The sequence below is a fragment of the Monodon monoceros genome, unplaced genomic scaffold (genome assembly GCF_005190385.1).
Source record: "Monodon monoceros isolate NGI ecotype Baffin Bay Population unplaced genomic scaffold, NGI_Narwhal_1 Super_Scaffold_14, whole genome shotgun sequence".
NCBI lineage: Eukaryota > Metazoa > Chordata > Mammalia > Artiodactyla > Monodontidae > Monodon > Monodon monoceros.
In genome coordinates, this window is record NW_021703770.1 from 73221146 (window position 1) to 73241169 (window position 20024).

At 51.3% G+C, this 20024-nt stretch overlaps 1 protein-coding gene across 3 annotated transcripts in view; it reads right to left on the bottom strand.

The window, feature by feature from the left end:
• Positions 1-20024, bottom strand: part of RGS20 (regulator of G protein signaling 20) — a 76618-nt gene that overhangs the window by 32019 nt on the left and 24575 nt on the right. For 2 of the 3 annotated variants that reach the window (XM_029222879.1, XM_029222880.1), the window contains one exon: positions 15736-16035. The exons of the other annotated variant lie outside the window; for it this stretch is intronic. In XM_029222879.1, coding sequence (XP_029078712.1) covers positions 15736-16035 — 300 coding nt within the window. The remainder of the gene's footprint in view (positions 1-15735; positions 16036-20024) is intronic. 3 annotated transcript variants of the gene reach the window in all.

A 20024-nucleotide genomic window follows, 5' to 3' on the forward strand; every position in this document is an offset into this window, starting at 1 on the left:
TTGTGTCACAGAACTGGAAAGCATTATGAGGAGGAAGCTTTCAAAGAAAAATAATGACTGAGGTGGTGTCTGTTTGATGCAGAAATCCTACACAGTTCTTTGCCTAAATCTGGTGTCCAGTAGGCACAATCACGCTTATTGCAAAGGACTTTAGTATCGTCCAGCATCCTGGGATACTGTCAGCAAGACATCAGGAGAAATGGTAGAGGGGATCCCTTCTAAACATCCTTCCCGGCTGCTCCATTTCATGGTTTCCCAAATGTGTGAAAATATGCCAAGTCTTTGTTTGATGGCTTCTCAGGAGGTTCAGGTAAAGAGCGACCCAGTTATAAATCTGGCGTAAAGAGGTTAAAAATACGACTTGCGTTTGTTTTCCAAGTGTTCTCCTGTAGAACTGATCGCAAACGTGTACTGAGCACCCCCGTATGCAGCAGTGCTGCAGGCGCTGGACCATGGGGTGAACTAGGCTGTTCCTGCCAAGGGTTCCAGTGAGAGAAACAGACACAAGCCGTGAAAACAAATAGGTTGGAGAACTCCGGGTCCGAGAAGTGTTGCCAAGATGGGAAATGGTTGAGACCCTAGAGCATGACGTGGGGACGACAGTCACAGTCAGGGCCTCGGGGCGTCTCTGAAGAGTGGGTGGTCTCTGAGGAGAGGGCACCTGAGGAGAGGACTGTGACATGGCGTGTGGGGCTTGAGGCTTCTAAGAAGGAACTGCAACCACAAATGAGATGGGCATGTCCCTGGATCACGCAGGAAGTGCGGGGGAGGAGGAAGGATGGAGGCTGCTGAGGACAGGTGAGGACAGGTGAGCAAAGGTGAGCACAGGTGAGCAAAGGTGAGGGCCAGGGAGGGGGGAATGGGCCGGAGGCCTCAGAGACCAGGGAGCTTGTGGAGGAAAGGATGAGAGCGGGCGAGTGTGCAGGAAGGGCAGTGCGGTCATGGTGCGGGGATGAGGTTTCCCAGGAGGTGTGGGCGGTCATCGCCGACTCCAGGGATGGCTGAGGTGGGGGCTGACGTGGGGGAGGGCAGTGGACTTCTGGGGTCGAGAAATCAAGGCGCTGGGAGACCAGAGTACAGCACAGGTCATTGACAAGGATGCTGAAGAAATAGAATGATGACGGGAACGGCGCTGGAGAGGAAATGATGGCCACACACTAGAGTCTTCTACGTGAGGGGCAGGGGTCAGAGGGTGAGCAGGTGCTGGAGGGAGCGGTGCTGGGGGTTGGGTCTAGGACATGCATTCAGGAGAAGTGTTTTCGTTATGGTGGTAAATGCACGTGGCAGAAAACACACCACTTTAACCATTTTTAGGTGTACGGCTCGGTGGTGCTAAGCGCGTTCACTGTTTTCCAACCCTCACCTCCATCCACCTCCAGAGCTCTTCTTCTTCCCAAATTGAAACTCTGTCCCCATTAATCACGGACTTCCCCCCTCCCCAAGCCCCTGGCACCCACTGTTCTACTCCCTGTCTCTGTGAATGTGACTCTTCTAGGTTCCTCAGATAAGAAGAATCGTAAAATATGTCTTTTTGTGACTGGCCTACGTCACTTAGCATAACGTCTTCAAGGTTCCTCATGTTGTGTCCTGTGTCAGACCTAAGAGGGAGGGTTTTGGGGGAAGACAGTGAGGAAGTGTCTTGGGAATGGCAACGGGAGCAAAGAGACACCCATCTGACTTCTAGGAGTGGATGTAAATGGTGCAATTTCAGCAGAAAAATGTCCCCGATTACCAGAGCCGTGGGAGAAGCACTGTCCTCGGAAGAGTTGGCACACTTCAGGGAGAGACAAGAGGGGAGGGCATCGGGGGACAATGTGGAGAGCTAGGGGCGTCGTGCTGATGACTGACTGGGTCCCAGGGAGCACAGTGGGCGTGGTGGAGGGGCACCTGATGAGGTCAGATCACGGGACAAGCAGCCCTGCGCTGACCAGGATCAGAGAGGCCCAAGGGGGTTTAGCTGGGGGCTCCTGCATGTCTCGGGCTCCCAGCCCACAGCTGGCACTTCCAGAAGGATCGCTGGGAAACATGAGCGATCGATCAAGAATTTTAAACGTCGTGTAGTGGGAACGTAGGAAAAGCCATCGTGGGCTTTCAAGTCAGAGGTCCTTCCAGTCTGACCTTTGCACTTGTGAGGCCTGGACCAAGTTCCCTCACCTTTCTAAGCCCCCCACCTCCTCATCTGTATGATATGAGCTACACTGAGATTTGATAAAAGTAGTAAATGAGAGAAGGTACACGAAAGGTCTCTGAAACCATGAAGTGCTAATCCAATGCCATAGTTATTCCTCTGACTTAGTAATTAGTGATGACATTTAACGTAGAAGACTATGGTAAGTCCTTAAATTGTGTTCTAAGCTCATAAACAAATTGATCCTATGCCTTTGGGTCTGTATTTGGTGGAGTCAGCTAGCGAGGCCCCTCCCTGTTCGCTCTCAGACATCTGGCAACTTGACCATTCACCAGCCCACGAGCAACCTCAACCGCCTCTGAGGGAGGGCAAGCTGTGACCAAAGCAGCTGAGAAAAGCTAAGGATGGGAGGACTGGAGAAGGGGGTGTAAACCTGCTGGCCTGTCAATCAGAGCGAAAGAGCACTTTTGTGCTGTCACTGGGGAAGCCCGAGTACGGCCCGCTGCAGACGGAGGAGGAAGGGACGGAGGAGGAAGAGGCGTGGGCCCAGCCCTGGCTTTCCCACCATCAGGCTTTGTGACCTCAGCCATCGGCCACCTCCCTGGGCCTCGGCTTTCTCACCTGCAAATTGAAGGAGGAAGGTGCTCACTAAGCTCTTGTTATTCTACGATGCTGTCATTCCCTGGGCAAGCTATGCAGACATTACCAAATGAAAAAAGCCAGATATGAAAGGCCACATACCGGGCTTCCCTGGGGGCACAGTGGTTGACAGTCTGCCTGCCGATGCAGGGGACGCGGGTTCGTGCCCCGGTCCGGGAAGATCCCACATGCCGCGGAGCGGCTGGGCCCGTGAGCCATGGCCGCTGAGCCTGCGCGTCCGGAGCCTGTGCTCCGCAACGGGAGAGGCCACAACAGTGAGAGGCCCGCGTACCGCAAAAAAAAAAAAAAAAAAAAAAAAAGGCCACATATTATATGAAATGTCCAGAACAGGCGAATCTGTAGAAACAAAAAGTAGATCAGTGGTTGCCAGGGGCTGCAGGAGAGAGACTTGGTGAGTGACAGTTACCTGCGGTAGGTTTCTTCTTAGAATAATGAAAATGTGAAAATGTTCTACAGTGGATGTTAGGGTGATAGTTACGCACTGTGAATATACTAAGAGCCCTTGAACTCTGCATGTCTGATGGGTGTGACCTTACATAAATCACTTGCCTGAGTTGAGCTTCTGTTGGCCAAGTCATTCCCACTTTCTGTTTCATGAAGTGCATGTGAGTCAGGTACAGTAGCTAACTGGGCATTGTTCATTTCACTGGGTATGACAGTGGCATTCCATGACTGACAGCTGAGACACATCAGAAGAGGAAAGAAAAATACCCAAGGAAGAAGGGAGAGAGAAGACAGCGGGGACTGGCGGCCATGCTGTGCTGGTGTGCCTCAGCACAGAGATGATGCTGGGGAGACAGGGATGAGAGCATCCCACAGCGCTGGGGCATGGTCCATAAGGGGACCAGTGCCGGGCTCCAGAGGGAAATGCTACATCATAGCCCAGAACCACGGTATTTATCAGAAATCCTAAAGTGTGTATTTGGGGGGAAAAAGTGCCACGGAAATCCTTTCCCTGCACGTCACAGTGCAGATTCTGCACAATTGGAGCTCTCGTGGACGTCTCAGACTCCAGTGTCTAAACGGACTCAAGTCCCATCCCCTGCCCCCGCTGTTTCCTCCCCTGTCTGCTTCAAGTCCATCCACGGTGCACCATCCACTCACATCCCACGAGTCACCTAGACTTTTCTTTTCACCTCACTCATTGGTAAGCTTGTGCCCTTCCCTCCAAACCCACTGCACACCCTCCAAAATGCATCTCCCTCTGCTCTATCCCCCAGATTTTTGGCTACAGTGGCAGAGATGAGTAGTTGCAATAGAGACCACATGGCCCTCAAGGCCTAAAATAGTTACTGTTTTAAAATAGAATCCAGACTTTGTTAGTCCCCTCCTGTGGCCGTCAACGGTAATGCATGACACCAGAATAAAAACTCTTTATCAGAGGCTGCTTCTTCCCCTAACAATCTCCAACGAATGCACAACTTCCCCTCGGTCTAAATGAGCAAAGGTAGCAGTAACCACACCTTACTCCATTTACTCTGTGGAGCTGTCCCCGCGCAGACTCAAATCCACGCCGTCTGGCTCCAGGCACAGGTCCCTCTCAACACCCGCACAGCCTCACCCTTCGCACCACAGCTGTGCACAGGCTACAGTCAGACAGACTGGGGTTGTTTTTGGACGCCCATCGGCGGTCTGCTGCTGATCAGAACGGGCTAAGGGATACGCCAGCACACGGTCACCTTGGTTCTATAGTGCCTTCGTGTTCCCAAGACAGTTCCCGGCGGCCGGGCCGATGGGACATTTTTGTCTGCTGTTCCTAGGGGGTGTGTGACAGGATCTCTGTTCCTCAGGGTTTTGGTTTTCTACAATTTGCACCAAATTATCTCCTGAATTTTAGGTCCCCACGCCCTCGGCATGAAGTGTTCGATGGCTAGTGCGCTGAACAAGCAGACCTAAAGTTGAAATGGATCGAAATGTTTAATGGTTGCGCATTGTGGACTCTGTAGGGAACCACAGCCACTCGATTCTCCTTTTGTGAGACCACATAAGGCAGTCAGACGTGGGGATTTAGGAATAAAACCCCCATCCTAAGGGATGCATAAAAAGGCTCATAAAGGACCGATTTCCATTAAAAAAGAATCTCTATGTAGTCTCCTGATTCTCAGACTACTTTTGATATATTTTAACAAATATGTGCTCTATCTAACTTAGAATTTATAGTTTTATTTCCTTCATGATTTGGAACAGATCATTAGAAGATAAGGGAAAAAATAATATGTCTTTTGGGGGTTAGTTTATGAGATGTGTTTACCACAAACAGGTTAGTTATGCATGTTATTAGATTTTGCATACTTTTTTCATACCTCTTTGTGCCATTGTATTCACCCTCCTTTAACCCACATTTATTCCACCTGGTCTGGTATGCTGTTCAGTTGTTTTTGTTAATAAGTACTTCATTTTGCCAAAAGAACAGTACAGAACTTCCAAGTCATTTAAAGGTCTAGAAATGACTTACTTGCTTTAGCGGAAACTTAGCTCTAATGAGAATTTGATAAATTCTAGCTTGTTGTAAACTAGACCCCATACTTCTTTTTTTTTTTTTGGCCTCGCTGCATGGCATGCAGGATTCTTAATTCCCTGACCAGGGTCGAACCCGTGCCCCCTGCAGTGGAAATGCGGAGTCCTAACCACTGGACCGCCAGGGAGGTCCCGAGACCCCATAATTCTTGTGCCTTGATTTAAATCTGTGTACAGATTGTAAAGAGTGCAGTCAGATGCTAGACCCGCAAAGCCGGCTCTTATCACGCTAGAGAACTAAACACAGATGCATCTTGGGCCTCAGGGATGCAGGCCGGGATGCAGGCCGGAACGCTGTCCCACTGGCTGGGGAGGGGGCGGGCGTTCCGGAGAGGCCTGATACTCCAGAGCCATCCAACTGCCCCCAGGACTACTATTTCCATTCTAAATTTAGAGGAGAACTTAATTGTTCCCATATTATTAGTGAGGTCTTTTTTTAAAAGAAACAAATGCTGAAGTCAAAATAAAAGAGCAGAGGGGTAACAGGACATTTAATATAAAAATTAATTATATTTAAATAACGTGGAGATAACATTAAAATTACTCACAGACCCCACAGACTCTCCTCTGCAAAGATCAACAACCAGCTGTCCTTTCCAGAAAATACTGTTAGCCTTTTCTTCATATTTCCTAATATGGTTTTCTTGTTGCCAACATCTTATAATAAACCCTAGTGGATATAACACCAAGTAGCTAGATGTGAATTTTGCTGAGAGCAGACTGCTTTGGATGTCATTCTTCCTGCCACTAAAATTTATTTATTTATGTACTTGGATTTATTTGGTCTAAAAAGAGAAGGATTTTGGCAAAATATGAATGCATAAACTTAGTAATATTTTCATAGATATTAAGTTATAGGTATAGGCATTTCATATCAAAGAACTTTTTTCAGCACCCTGTTTGAATGGTAAAAGTTTCAGAATCTGTACCAGATATAAATATATCAAAATACGTGTTTAAAATCAGATTATCCATGTTCAGGGGCCTAAAATAATGATGGATAAATATTAGAGGAATAATGATAACAGCTACCACTTAACTGAATACTCTCGTGAACCCTCTACTGTACATTTCTTGTTATAAAGTAAGTGTAATTATCCCCGTTGTACATCTTTGGAATTTGAGGCTCACAGAACTAGCAAGAAAGTCAAAATTCAAACCCAGTTCTCTTTCATTCCAGTGCTCATGCTTTTTACATCACACAACTGCAACCTGAAGCAGGAAGAGCTGCAGGGATTATAATGTACTTCTTTTCCTACTAACATTTTTTTTTTTGCAGTACGCGGGCCTCTCACCATTGTGGCCTCTCCTGTTGCGGAGCACAGGCTCCAGACGCGCAGGCTCAGCGGCCATGGCTCACGGGCCCAGCCGCTCAGCGGCATGTGGGATCTTCCCAGACCGGGGCACGAACCCGTGTCCCCTGCATTGGCAGGTGGACTCTCAACCGCTGTGCCACCAGGGAAGCCCCCTACTTTTTTAAACTCACAAAACATGTATTGCACTTTATATTCATACACGGCAAAATTTTTAATGTTCGTTTTCTAAATTGCATTGGAAACAAATGATACTATAGAAAGATAAAAAATGTGATTCAAAGATAGAAGAAAAAGAAACTTAATTCAAGAAAAATGGTAATAGGTCAGCTCCAGAGCAACAACTAAAAATGTTAGATGGATAACTGAAATCCCATTTCTAAAGACATCAAAGAGCTGTGGAGGCAAAAAGGCTGAATTAACTAAAGTGTCTGAGGGAGAGCTCCTCCCCAGGGAGCAGTCTGTCACCATGTGTCTCCTTCCCTGAGGGCGTATGTGGACTCAGGGCATGGGCTGAGGCTAGAGTCTCAGATGGGAGAGCACGTCTCCCTTCAATAACAAGGTCTCCCTCAGACACATGGCTGCCCTCCTCGTGACCTTTACCAGACTGTGGAAGCCATCTGTGGAAGGCGGGGGCAGAAAGAAGCCTCTGAAGGTGAGACCGAGTCTCCTGGTCTTTCAAGACTGAGGAGATTTAGGTTTCAGCCTAACTGAAACCCATTAGGCTCTAAATCCGGAAGCCCAGGAGAAAACACCTGAAGAATGGGAAGTAACCGAGATTATGTACGTCTTAAGTAAGTCTTACTAAAATTGCAACCCGTCCCAACCCATTTCAATACCTGTTAGGACTGAAGCCATCGGCTACTCATTCTCACAGAGCAAATCCCTCCAAGGGAGATTCCTTGTTGGTGGAAGATGTAATCCAAACCTACACAGTTTCTTTATATATGATGTCTACATACAACAAAAATTACTAGATACGTGAAGAGACAGAAAAATGTGATCAATGATTAAAAAACGAACAACAGGTACAGGCTCATAAAAACCTCAACACTGGATTTAGTAGGCAAGAATTAGATGGAAAAACTGATGAATACATGGACAATTTCATCAGAAAACTGAAATGTATTAACAAGCATCAAAGGGACATACTACATTTAGAATAAAACAGTTTTTGAAATTAATGATCACCAGATGGTTTAACAGAAGACTGGGCACAGCAGAAGACAGGTCACGTGAACTAAAACACACGTTAAAAGAAAGTATTCAAGTTGAAGGAGAGACAAAAAATGGACAAAACTTAGGATTGAATAAAAGACGTATGATTTGAGTCTCAGAGTCTCAGAGCAGGAGAGAAAGGGAGAAAACTGCTAAGAAGCAATATCTGAAGAGATATTGAGTGAAAAATTTCCAAAGCTGATGAAAGAGATCAGTTCACAGATACAAGGAGCCCAATGAATCCAAAGCAGGACAAATATAAAACCACACCTAGGCACATTGTGTTCAAACAGTGGCAAGCCAAAAACAAAGAGAAAAATTTTAAATGAGCCAGAGAAAGAAGACGTGTCACCTTCATAGAAGCATGACTTTTCAGCAGAAACTACAGAAGTCGAAAGGTAATGGAATGAGAGTGTAAAGGCAAGACACAGATTGGGATTTGCAATACACACACAGATAGATAAACAGAGACACACACACACATTTTTGACAATAACTTATATCCAGCATATATTAAAAACTCTTACAAATCAATAAGAAAAACACAGACCATACAACAGAAAAATAGGTCAAAAGCTTGTAGAGGCAGTTTACAAGAGAAGATATACAAATGGCTGAAAAAAGATGCTCAGCATCATTAGTAATCAGGGAAATACAAATTAAAACCACAACGCTAAACCTCTATGGACACCAGAATGACTACAATTAAATCCGTGTACAATACTAAGTGCTGGTGAGGATGTGAAGCAATATATGTTGCTGGTAGGGGTGTAAGTTGGTTTGGCGTGTAAAAACTGCCAGTATCTAATAAAGCTAAACATATGCTGGATCTATTACCCAGCAATTTCATTCCTGAGCATCCAGTGGAAATCAGAGCTTAATGTTTATCAAAAGACATGAATAAGAATGTTCACATTAGCATTATTCACAGCGGAAACAACTCAGATGTCCTTTAGGAGTGGAATGGAGGGACTTCCCTGGTGGCGTAGTGGTTAAGGATCCGCCTGCCAAGGCAGGGGACACGGGTTCGAGACCTGGTCCGGGAAGATCCCACATGCCACGGAGCAACTAAGCCTGCGAGCCACGACTACCGAACCCGTAAGCCACAAATACTGTAAGCCCGCGTGCCTAGAGCTCGTGCTTTGCAACAAGAGAAGCCCGCGCACCACAAGGAAGAGCAGCCTCCGCTCTCCGCAGCTAGAGAAAGCCCGCACACAGCAATGAAGACCCAACATAGCCAGAAATAAATAAGTTAAAAAAAAAAAAAAGAGTGGAATGGATACGTGAACTGGGGTGTATTCACACAAAGGAACACTGCATTGAAAAATAACAATATATGCAGCAACAGTGAATGAACAAGAGGGGACCTTATTGGTACAGGTTGAGAATATCCTGTATCTTGATCTAGAGCAGTGGTGAGCCCCCGGGGCACATTTGGCGATGCCTAGGGACATTTTTGGTTGTCATTTCCAGGGAGGGGATGCTACTGGCATCCAGCGGTAGAGGACAGGAAAGCTGTTAAACATCCTGCGACGCACAGCTGAGCCTCCCGCTGGGAGGGCGTCAACCCCAAATGTCCACAGTGCTGAGGCTGAGAAGTCCTGACCCAGACAGCGGCGACACGAGGGTAACTGAGAGCGTGTACATTTTACTATAAATTATAACAGACGAAGCTAAAAAAATCAGGACTCTCACAAAAATAGCTACAGTTCCTCACTGAAATTTACAAAACGTACATGAAACTTTGTTTCCATTTTATAAATAGTCTAAGTTATTAAAGAGTCCTAACCACCTGAACTTGCCAGGAATTGCATTAAGCCTGGAAGAACTAGACTCTTTGTGCGCAGTCCCTATTAAATGGAAAAAAGTATCTACACCTTTCTATAGAGCAGGAGATGCACAAATTAGAATCTGGGTTATCACAGAAATGGATATTTGTAGAAACACAATAAGGGTATACGGTAAAGTCCATACATCTGTGTTTCTCTTGCATCCACTACAATACATATAGAGAAAAACATACATGTACTTTTAAAAACAATAGTCTCATAACCTTGATTCCAAGGATAATAACTTCTTGCCATTATTTATCAACAAGACTTTTACATAAATTTAGGAATCTACTGGTCCCTTAAACCTTATTATCACCACACCCTGAGACATAAAAGTCACTTAGAAGTGTTGGGTAGGGCATGGGTTGCACAATTCTTTCCAGTGTCTTGCAGAAACGGAACAGCTATACAAGCCTGTGTGGATCTAGCCAAACAGCCCCAAAGGGCTGGAAGTGCTGGGTGTGTCGCAGCCTTAGAACGATGGGCACCACAAACTCTGGAGCAAACACCGTCCAGTTAACATCAGAGGTGACAGGGGCACAAACAGAGACAAACCAGAGAAAAAGATGCTTCCCTCCGCTTCACCGTTGGGCTGAGGTGCACGTGGTCAACCCAGGACCTCAGGAAGTCCAACTGCTGGGTGACTTTGCATGAGATGCTGTTGTCTAAAATCCAAACACTGATATGTACTTGAGAAGGATTTTACAATGTAAAGTAAAATTAATTAATAACTAGAAATCGAGCGTTCCCAAACCATCAAGGTCAACTGGCTGTAATAATAATTGAAATAACTCGAGTGAAATATCACTGCTGGGCAACAGAGCATATTACTCATTCTTCACAGATGACTCCCCATGCAAATAGCTGGAATCTAATCAGCTGGATTCTATGAATTCATAATCACGGAATATCACCTTGGGCACTCAGGCATATCAGGCTTTGCCATGAGGAGCTGCTGCAGAAGCCCATTCAGTCGTACCGGGAACGGACTCACCCCGTGCAGCGCTGTCTAAACTCTTGAACTGGCTGCTCAAGGTAACATTCAGGGATCATCTCAGAAGTGTCGGGTAGTCAGTGACTCACTTGTACTGTACTAAATGCTAGGCTCTGACTCGGCGTGAACCCTACCAGTTGCTGCTGACACTATAGGTATTTGAATAGGAGCTCACACTGTGAGTCACCTGGTTGCTGTACAGAAAACAAATCAGCAATATTCCCAGTTGAACAGTGATTCACGTTATAACCATAATGGGACCTGACTTGATACGTGTGATTTCAAAACTCAGCTGGACTGGCTTGGGAGCCTGCTAGAAAGTCACTCCCTGCTTAATGCCCTGGATTTCTGTCTAAGAACATGTGTCCAGAGAGGCAAAATCAAGGGTAAGACATCGCGCTCACGACTGGAGAGAACCATGGTTTCCTTCTTCAAGGACGCAGGCACAGTTCCTAGAGTGCCTTCCCTGGCAGACACAGCATTCCTGTAAATAACTTTGCAAGGCCAGACACTCACGTGAAAAGCTCTGCCATGTAATTTCTAAACCGCTTATGTGAGGTCTGGACCTTTAAGCCACCAGCTGCGTCTGTTCGTGAAAGGTGAATGTCATTAGACGGACACATGCAGAAATGAAAAAACAGCAGAACTTTCGGAACTGGTGTTCAAGTGTCTGGAATGAAACCAGTCACCTGGCAATTGCATTAAAATAAGAAAGCTTTTTTTCCTTTTTCACGCATGCTTGTCTACAAAATCTGGAATAATAAAACCTCCTGGTATGTAATCCTGAAAGACTTTCCTAAAAAGCTCTCTTACAGGAAAGACCTTCAAAGCCATCAGGAAGGAGATTTTTAAACATTTAAGAAAAGCTCAAAACTGATTTCTAATGTAAAACCGCTGCAAGGGATTAACAGAATATGCAGCCGAATGTGGGACCTTAAATTCTAACGCTGGCTCGACCTCTTGCTTGATCTGGGACCTTCCCATAACTCAAGCAAGTCATGTGGTCGTACCTTCTGATGTGAGGGACCATGATAAAGTGGTCGGCCAGCAGTAGCCACATTACTGCCCGGCCTTTCTTATGTCGCTGATAACACATGCTTGTATATTTTTTCCTTATATCATACCTTCTGGTTTCCTATTTGTTAAAGGTTCATAAATCTGCAGTAAACAGGAAATCACCCGTGTGGTGTGTAAGAGGCCTGGGCAGAGCCGGAAGACCTAATTCTAACCCCATGTCGGCCTCTATTTAGCTGCAGATATCTGACCTTTAACCTCTCTGAATGCTTCCTCACCTGTAAAGTGAAGGAGATAAATAAGTAATCTGACTTTTATCATTCTATATTTTTGATATCAAGGGCATTTTGGCTAAAATGTTTACAATGATCTTAGAGAAGTTAGCATGTCTAGCTCCTAAGTTTCCACACTCTCTTAAGTAAAACTGACTCCGGGCAATATTTTAATGCAGACATTGGATTTTCTGTATATATCATGACCTAATACATAGTTTTAATGCATATCTGTTTTACAAGGTGAAATATTTTGAAGGTTAGAGATAATTTTCTTAAAATGCTATTTGAATCATTGCATATAAATACTTCATAATTATTTGAAATAAGAGGGCCCAGATGATACAGAAATGTATTGTTTTTAAATTTAGATACTGACATAGAAAACATTTTCTAAACATTTTCTATTTTTCTAATTTTGACGGACATCTTCTATTTCATCACATATACTCCTTATAACAAAATGTGCATTTTGTTCCATCTTTTAATATTTTGAAGTCTACTTAGCCAATTTAGCATGGACATCTTCTATTTTGACGGACATCTTCTGTTTCATCACGTATACTCTTTATAACAAACAAAATGTGCATTTTGTTCCTCATCTTTTAATATTTTGAAGGCTACTTAGCCAATTTAGCACCAATACAATAACAATAGTAACTTTTGTTTCGTGTGTGTCAGAGCTCTGCTGTATTAATTTACTGAATGCTGGCAGCCAACCTGTGAGGCAGGTATTTTTCTTATCCCCATTTTACAGATGATAAAACTACAGCACCGAGAGGTTAAGCAACTTGCCCGAGGTCACACCGCTAGGCTGAGATTTGAATCTAGACAGTTACTGAGTCCAGGGCTCTTACCCATTAGGCAATACTGCCCCTCACATGCGATACTGATACTGATACAAAAGACGCCACTTAAGGAACAGGAGATAAGCCGGAAGAAGCCCAGTAGAAAATCAGGTTGTGAGCAAAAAACTAAGAGTTTACAGATAGAGTCTTTCCATGACACATCTCCTTTGCCAAGTCGGGGGAGGAATTCACACCATTTCGTGAACTCGGACCCCTGTTTGGTCAATTCCACAATCTGGAACCACCAGAAGTGAAAGAAGCCAAGCCACGCAGCGGCCCTGCGACCTGCGCTCCAGAGGAGGGGGGGCTGACCCAGGACGGTAACGAGACGGTGCAGAAGCTCCCCGCCTCCGGGGCCACCGCGAGCGCCCGCGGGCGAGTGACTGCTGCTGCCCGCCCACGCTGCGGGCACCGGCTGCGGTCGCCGCAACCCGCGCCCTCCGGCCGATCGGCTGGGCGGGGGCGGACAAAGAGCGCTCGGCCTCGGCCGGATTCTCCCGAGGAAGGGATGTGGGAGCGAGTTCCCTCGGAGCGCCCGCCCCCTCCCGGCCAGAAACTCGGCCTCGGCGCTCACTCCTCCACCCGGCCCGCCTCGGGGGGCGCGGAGGGCTGAGCTGCTGGCGGGGCCGCGTCCCCCGCCCTTCGACGCCGCCGGGCTCGCTCCGCGCCGCTGCCGCCCGCCCGGGCTCTCCTCGGACGCTGGCGACTCCCGGGGGCTCGCAAGCCGATCGGGTCCCCGCGCGCTGCCCCTCCCCAGACCCCTCCTTCGCCGCCCCCCTCCCCGGCTGCCCATCCCTTCCCTCCCACTCCCCCCGCCGCGGGAGGGCCCCGGGCGCACCAGCCAAGCCCGCCGGAAGCCCGCGGCCTCCGCGACCCCTCCCCCGCCCACTCCGCCCACCCTCGGGGGAGGGGAGTCGCCGCGCCCGCCGACCCCGCGAAGCCCAGTCCCTGCCGCGCGCCGCCGTCCCGGAGGTCCCAGCAGCCCGGGCGCCAGACTCGTTCCAACTTCTGAGCGTAGCCCCGAGAGCGCTGAAGACTCAATCGCCGGGTTCCTGCAAGAAAAATACCGGCGGCGCCCGCCCCCCCCCCCCCCGCCCCCCTCGCCTCGGGCAGAGCATGGGGCCGGTTCTGTCCATTCGGTTTTCCGAGCTTCAGTGGCGACACCGAGTCAGGCCCCCGGGGTCCGCGGCGGGCGCCCGCTTCCCGCCCGGCTCCTCGGGTCCCCGCCGTAGTGGCGCGTCTCCGCTGCGATTCCGGGAGCGTCTCCGCTTCCTTCCCACCTGCGCTCAGACCGCCCGCCTCCGGCGCCCGGGGTTTCCCAGGTCTGCTTCGGGTGTCAGTAGCCCACCCACTCGCTGACCACGGGCCACAGAGGTCGAACCGTGCGGACGCCCCGGCGGAGCCCCTTGAGACACGGTCACACCCCAAGCCCCGCACGCCCTGCACACTGACCCGTTCCCGCCACCGTGGTCCAGCCGAGCGTGCGCGCCCCGCCCGGCCCCGGCCACCTCCCGGCCCGAGGCCACAAGGCGAGTCCGGGAGGGAGAAGGGGGCGTTGAGGAAGTGGGTACTCACGCTTCCACCGTCTGGTCCGCGAGCCCGAGGGGGAGCTGCGGCCCGCGCGCCTCCGTCGGCCGTGCGCATGCGTCCCGCGAGTGCCTTATTTTTATGATAATTCTAGGTGCTGCCCTCGCTACGCCCGCGATCGCTCTCCCTGGCTTTCCTCTTCCTCTGGCTCTCCGTCTTTCCTGTCGCCTTCTTCTCCCCCCCCCCCCCCCCCTGCCCCCCCCCGCCCCTCCCTCCCCCCTCCCCGGCCAGGCCACCCAGGGCTCGCTTCCCTCCCGCGGCGGCGCGCTCCTCTGCGGCGGGGCGGGGGCGGGGGTCCCCATCCATGCCGGGACTGTGGTTCCCTTCTTCAGCCCCGGGTTAGGAAGTACCGAGAGTGTGGGCCCCGCAGAGCCCCCTCGGCTCTCCCTATGCTTGGGCGCGCGGGAGCCGAGCGGGACCCCGGCGTGCGGGAGAGCGCGCTGGGATCTTGTGAATGGAGCGGGCGGGGGAGGCACCCGTGTGTGCGCGCGGGGTGCGCGGCGCGCCGGGGTGCTTGTACCCGGAGGGTCCGGCCGTGGACTCTCCGCCTCTGGAGGCCGGTCCCCATCACCTCCCTTTTCCCGGGGTGCTTCTCCAGCCCTATCCCCGCCCCACCCGGCTGCAGCCTCCGCCTCCGGAGGTACCAAACTGGAAAGGGGTTCCTCGCCCCCTCCCCGCTTGCCGGAGCCGAAGGTCCCACCTGGCCGGGTGGCGGGGGGCGGTGGCTAACTCCCAACTCCCGAGTCTGGGGAAGGAGGGGACCCGGAGGGTGGCGGGAACCCCGCCGCCGACCAGCTCTGCGGGCACGGAGCCCTGGAGCCCCCGGTGTGCCCTCGGGAGACGCGGCCCGACCTCTGGACCGTGCGCCCGAGATCGGCGGGGTAAACTGAAGCTGGAAGCCGACCTGACACTAAAATAACATCACGTCATTTCCTTCCTGGCCTCCCGAGCGCGCCGTAGCCGGGGGCTGGGGAGTGGGAGCGCGAGGAGGGGGCGGAGGCTCGTCCGGGGGAGGCTTGGAGGAGGGGCAGGAGAGCGACGCGTGAGTTCGGGAAGCGGCTTCGGAGGGGGGCTCCCCCCCCTCTTCCGTAGGCTCTGGGAGGAAGTGGCCCGAGAAGGGTAGCTTCGAGGGTCTCCTGGGGGGGAGGGGTGTCCGGCGGGCCGCCGGCGCCTTTTCCGTGAGCGTTCTCGGCCGTGTCTCGACCTTCCCACCCCCCCTTCCCCTTCTCCCCTTGCTGGCGCGATCCCCTGCTCGCCCCACGTGGAGTGGGTCAGTCGGGGTTAGGGAGGAACCCGGGAAACTGGCGTCCCGCTGAGGCCGCGGATTGGGCGATGGAGAGCACAGTACTCACGGGCCTGGGCGGGCTCTGCCCGGCGCCGGCGTCCTCTTCCCGGGGCAGGCGTCCCCCTGGGGGTCGGCCGGGCAGTGCCAGAGCTGCCCTGAGCAGGAGCGAGAGGCGGCCCGGCCGCTCCTCCTGCCGCGGCGCGAGCCCAGCGGCTGGCAGGACGGGGAGCAGAAGAGAGAAGTCCGGGCGCCGCAGGGGAGCCCCAGGAAGGGGTCGCTGGAGAAGGTGAGCGAAGAAGCGCGCGAGGCCGGAGAGCGTGCCGGAGAGGAGGCCGAGCAGCTTCGGGGCAGCGGGCGAGCCTGGGAGCTGTGCAGGGCCGGCGGCGGGCAGGGCGAGAGGAGGGGGAGGAGAGAAACAAAATCACACACCATCACTGTCGGGTCCCGCTACAGACTGAAGAAAAGGTGCAGAGTGCCAGTTACTGCGGCATTTCGAGGCATTACTTTCGGGGTGCAAGAGAAGGTCGGTGAGAACAAAAGAAAAGGCCTCTGCGTAGCAGGGGAGATCCCCTTCTCTCCTTCCTCCCCTCTCTTCCCTGCTTCCCCTCCCTCCCATTCTCCCCCCACCCCTTTCAAACTCCTTGCTACTCAGAGTGTGGTCCCTGGGCCAGCAGCTTGGATAATACCCAGGAGCTTGTTGGGAATGCAGAACCTCAGACCCTATCCTGACCTACCGTATGAGAATCGGAATGTTAACATTCCCAGGGAATTCGTAGGCATTTTCACTGTGAGGTGCCGTGTACAGGAGCGTCTGTGTTCACCTCTCTTGGTTCTTTCGACTTCGGATGAAGATCTCCCAGTTCACTTTTGCAGCTCTGGCTCTGGCTCTTTCTCCTCTTTCCCCCTGTCCTTTCCCACCTTCCAAAGTGCCCAGAGCTCTACCAGAAGTTGGTATGAGGTTACTAGGTCCTTGTGATAGGTGTCCATGGGAGGCTTGGATACAGGTAGAAGATGAGGGGTCCTCAGGCTGGCGGAAGAGGGACTGGCCATGTGACTTTGGTGGTGCTGGGTGCGGGGGGTCAGGGGAGACCAGGACTTAAGAGCACAGTCTGCAGGCCCCCTTTCCACACTTGCTGTGTCCATCTTATTTCCCCGAACACAGGCCTTTCCACCCTCCACTTGTTGCTTGGGAGAGCTAAGCGGCCGAGGTTAAGATAAAAGTATTATTTTCTTGGAAGGCATAGGGAAACATTAATTTAGAAGTCAGAGGCCCAGGGGTCTAGACTCATCCTCGAAATGAACTCCATTGGCAAACCTTGGGAGATTCTTTATTCTTTGAGTTGGTCTGATTCATTTACGAAGTAAAGGATTGAACTCAGTGGCTTATTAATTAATTTATGGCTGTGTTGGGTCTTCGTTGCTGCGCCCGGGCTTTCCCTAGTTGTGGCAAGCGGCGGCTACTCTTTGTTGCGGAGCGTGGGCTTCTCATTGCAGTGCCTTCTCTTTTGCGGAGCACGGGCTCTAGGTGCGGGGGCTTCAGTAGTTGTGGCGCGCAGACTCCGTAGTTGTGGCTCGCGGGCTCTAGAGTGCAGGCTCAGTAGTTGTGGCTCGCGGGCTTAGTTGCTCCACGGCACGTGGGATCTTCCCGGACCAGGGCTCGAATCCGTGTCCCCTGCACTGGCAGGCAGATTCTTAACCACTGCGCCACCAGGGAAGTCCCTCAGTGGCTTTTTAAGGTCACCCGCCTCGTTCAGGCTCTCGTTTTGGAGCTCTCAGGGCTTCTTGGTCCACTAATACTTAGTGAAGTTACAAACCGGAACCTAACTCAGCCAATCCAAACAGCCCCCTCAAGCAAAACAAAAAGGCAATTTAATCTGTTGGTGAAGAGCGAGAGAAGTGGTTGCCAAGAAAAATGAAGGGGGAGGCGGGAAGCCGCGAAGGCGAGGGACCGGGCGGCGAGGCGCGGGTCCCCGGGGCGCGGCTGCCGCTCTCCAGGGTCCTGAGGGCGGGAGCGGCCTCGGGGGTTTGGCGCGGTCCTCCCCGCTCTGCCGTGGCTGGGCCCGGCCCGCTTTCTTCCGCCGGTGGATGTCTTGTGGGAAGCGGGTGTCGGAGGGAACGAGGAAACCTAGCAACCCATTCTCATGCATGAGGCTCTTCCTGGGCCGCCGCCGGCCGCGTCGGCTGATTCGTCGTTCCCTCGTTTGTATGCGCCCGGCGAGAGTGGAGCTCGCTTTGCATTTCCGAGTAAGTTCACACTCTTTCGCTTCCCCTCATTACCTTTTCCTAGAGAACGGGGTCGTTCTCCCGGTATTTTCTTTCTCCGCGTGCACACGGGCCTCTCCCCTCCCCCGCTCTCTGGACAGGCGCCGCGTTTATTTCAGGGGTTGGAGCTGGGAGCCCGGGAGGCTCCTGGATAAGCGCCAGAAGCTCGCTCGAGGGGGAAATGAGCGATTCGGAAAACGCTCGGAGCGGGACTCGGCGCCCAGCGTCTGTCTTTTGGGGAGGGCCGCAGGCGCCTCGCCCTTGGCCGGGGTGGGTGGGAAGGGGGGCTCGGCCGCGGCGGCGCCCCTGGACGCGGGCGGGCCGCTGCTGACCCCGTGCGCACCTGCGGAGAGTGTGGGCCGTCGGCCGCGTCCGCTCCAGCGCGGTGCCCGTGGCCGCAGGCACTCCAGCGGACGCGGCCTCGGGCCGGAAGGACCGTATGCTAAGGATGCCCAGAGAGAAGCGCCGCGGTCCCCGGCGGCCCGGAACATGACGGCTCCGCCCGCGGCCTTTCCGACCGGCTTCAGGCACGTGCTAGAGCGGGGCGGAGAGCGCACGCCCGGCTGCCGGGGCCCGAAGGGCACGCCCCCGGCCTTGCGTGGGTCCCGACATTTGCGTCTCCAGCTCAGGTTTCAGAATGGTTTCCCGAGAACGTGTGAACCTGTAACCTGACTCTCCCCCTCTCGCCGCAGCCCAGCTTCCCGAGCCGCTTGACGCCCCTTGCTGGGCACGCTTCATTAGGCATTCCGCTGCGCTCCGAGACAGACGCTTGGGAGGGAAGCAGGGGAAATGTTCCGGCAGAAGGGAAGTCCCTGACTCAGCCCCAGAAACGCCAAGCCCGGCTCCTGTGCGTCTCCGGAGAACTTCACCTTTTCCTCTTCCCTGGCGTGGTCTTTTCCCTCCGGATGAGCAGCCGGCTGCCCAGTTCTGTCTCCTGTCTTTGCGAGGGACGGAGGCTTCTCTGACTGGCGGGGCTGTGAAGCATGACAGGTGTCGGGTGCTGAAACGCGTCCACTTCCTTCGGTCGTTCTAGCAAAGTCAGAGCACGGAGTGTCAATGTAGCCACAAAATTCGATCTGAGAACCGTTATCTGAGGAGAGGACTTCAGCCGCCGGCGGTACTGATCACTCCAAAAAGCCCTGTCTTCCTTTCAGGCCAGATTCTAGATGACGGTCTGAAAGTTTCAAAAACTTAGCCGCCAGAGGGAATCATCTTGGCATCCGTATTCCTGAAAGCACTGCTCCTTAGAGATCCGGAAGACTTAGGGAGTACCTTATTCTGATCGAGTATCCACTCGCCTAATTGATCATGTTGGTTATTGAACCATGCAGAGGAGAAAATCACCACACCCCTAATCAATACCAACAAAGTCTCACCCCTTTAAAAGGCAAATTGAAAAATTTTCATTCACCCCTAAATAGTACCCTTTCATAAAGGAAACCTCCATGGCAGAATTAACCCACTTTATTACCAAAACATTCTGAGAACTTTAGAATTAAAATCACAGTCAGAATGGAAATTGAAATTAGATTTAATTTTATGAGATGACCTATTTTTTTCCTGAACTTTATTTTAAAAAATTCTATTTTGCTGTGGTTTAGCCGTACTATGCATTTTAATTTTCTGTTGTTTGGAGAAGTCATTTTTCCACTTGGATCTAAGAATCTAATTCAGAGTGATTGAAAACTATAGAGGCAACTCTTTGCGTGTGCTGACTGTAAATCATGCAGATTGGAAAAGCAACAATAAATAAGACAAACAGACCATGGATACTAGAGTCACAGGTTAATATTAATTTGAGGGCAACTGAACAATTAATCAAACGTTTCTATTAAGGTTCACTTAGAATTTTAATGTTGCTAGTGAAAGTACAGCTGTTAAAAAGAGTACCTCTGCAGCTCTTAATTACTCTGACTTCATTCTCTTAATAACTTTCTAAGGCTTATGGGGAGGTGTCATAAGGAGATGTGGAATGATGGAACAAAGGTAATGAGGAAGGTGGGCCATGAACAGAAGTGGAGTGCACCAGAAGTGAGGGCCACTTAGGTGACGTGTGTGTGTGTGTGTGTGTGTGTGTGTGTGTGTGTGTGTGTG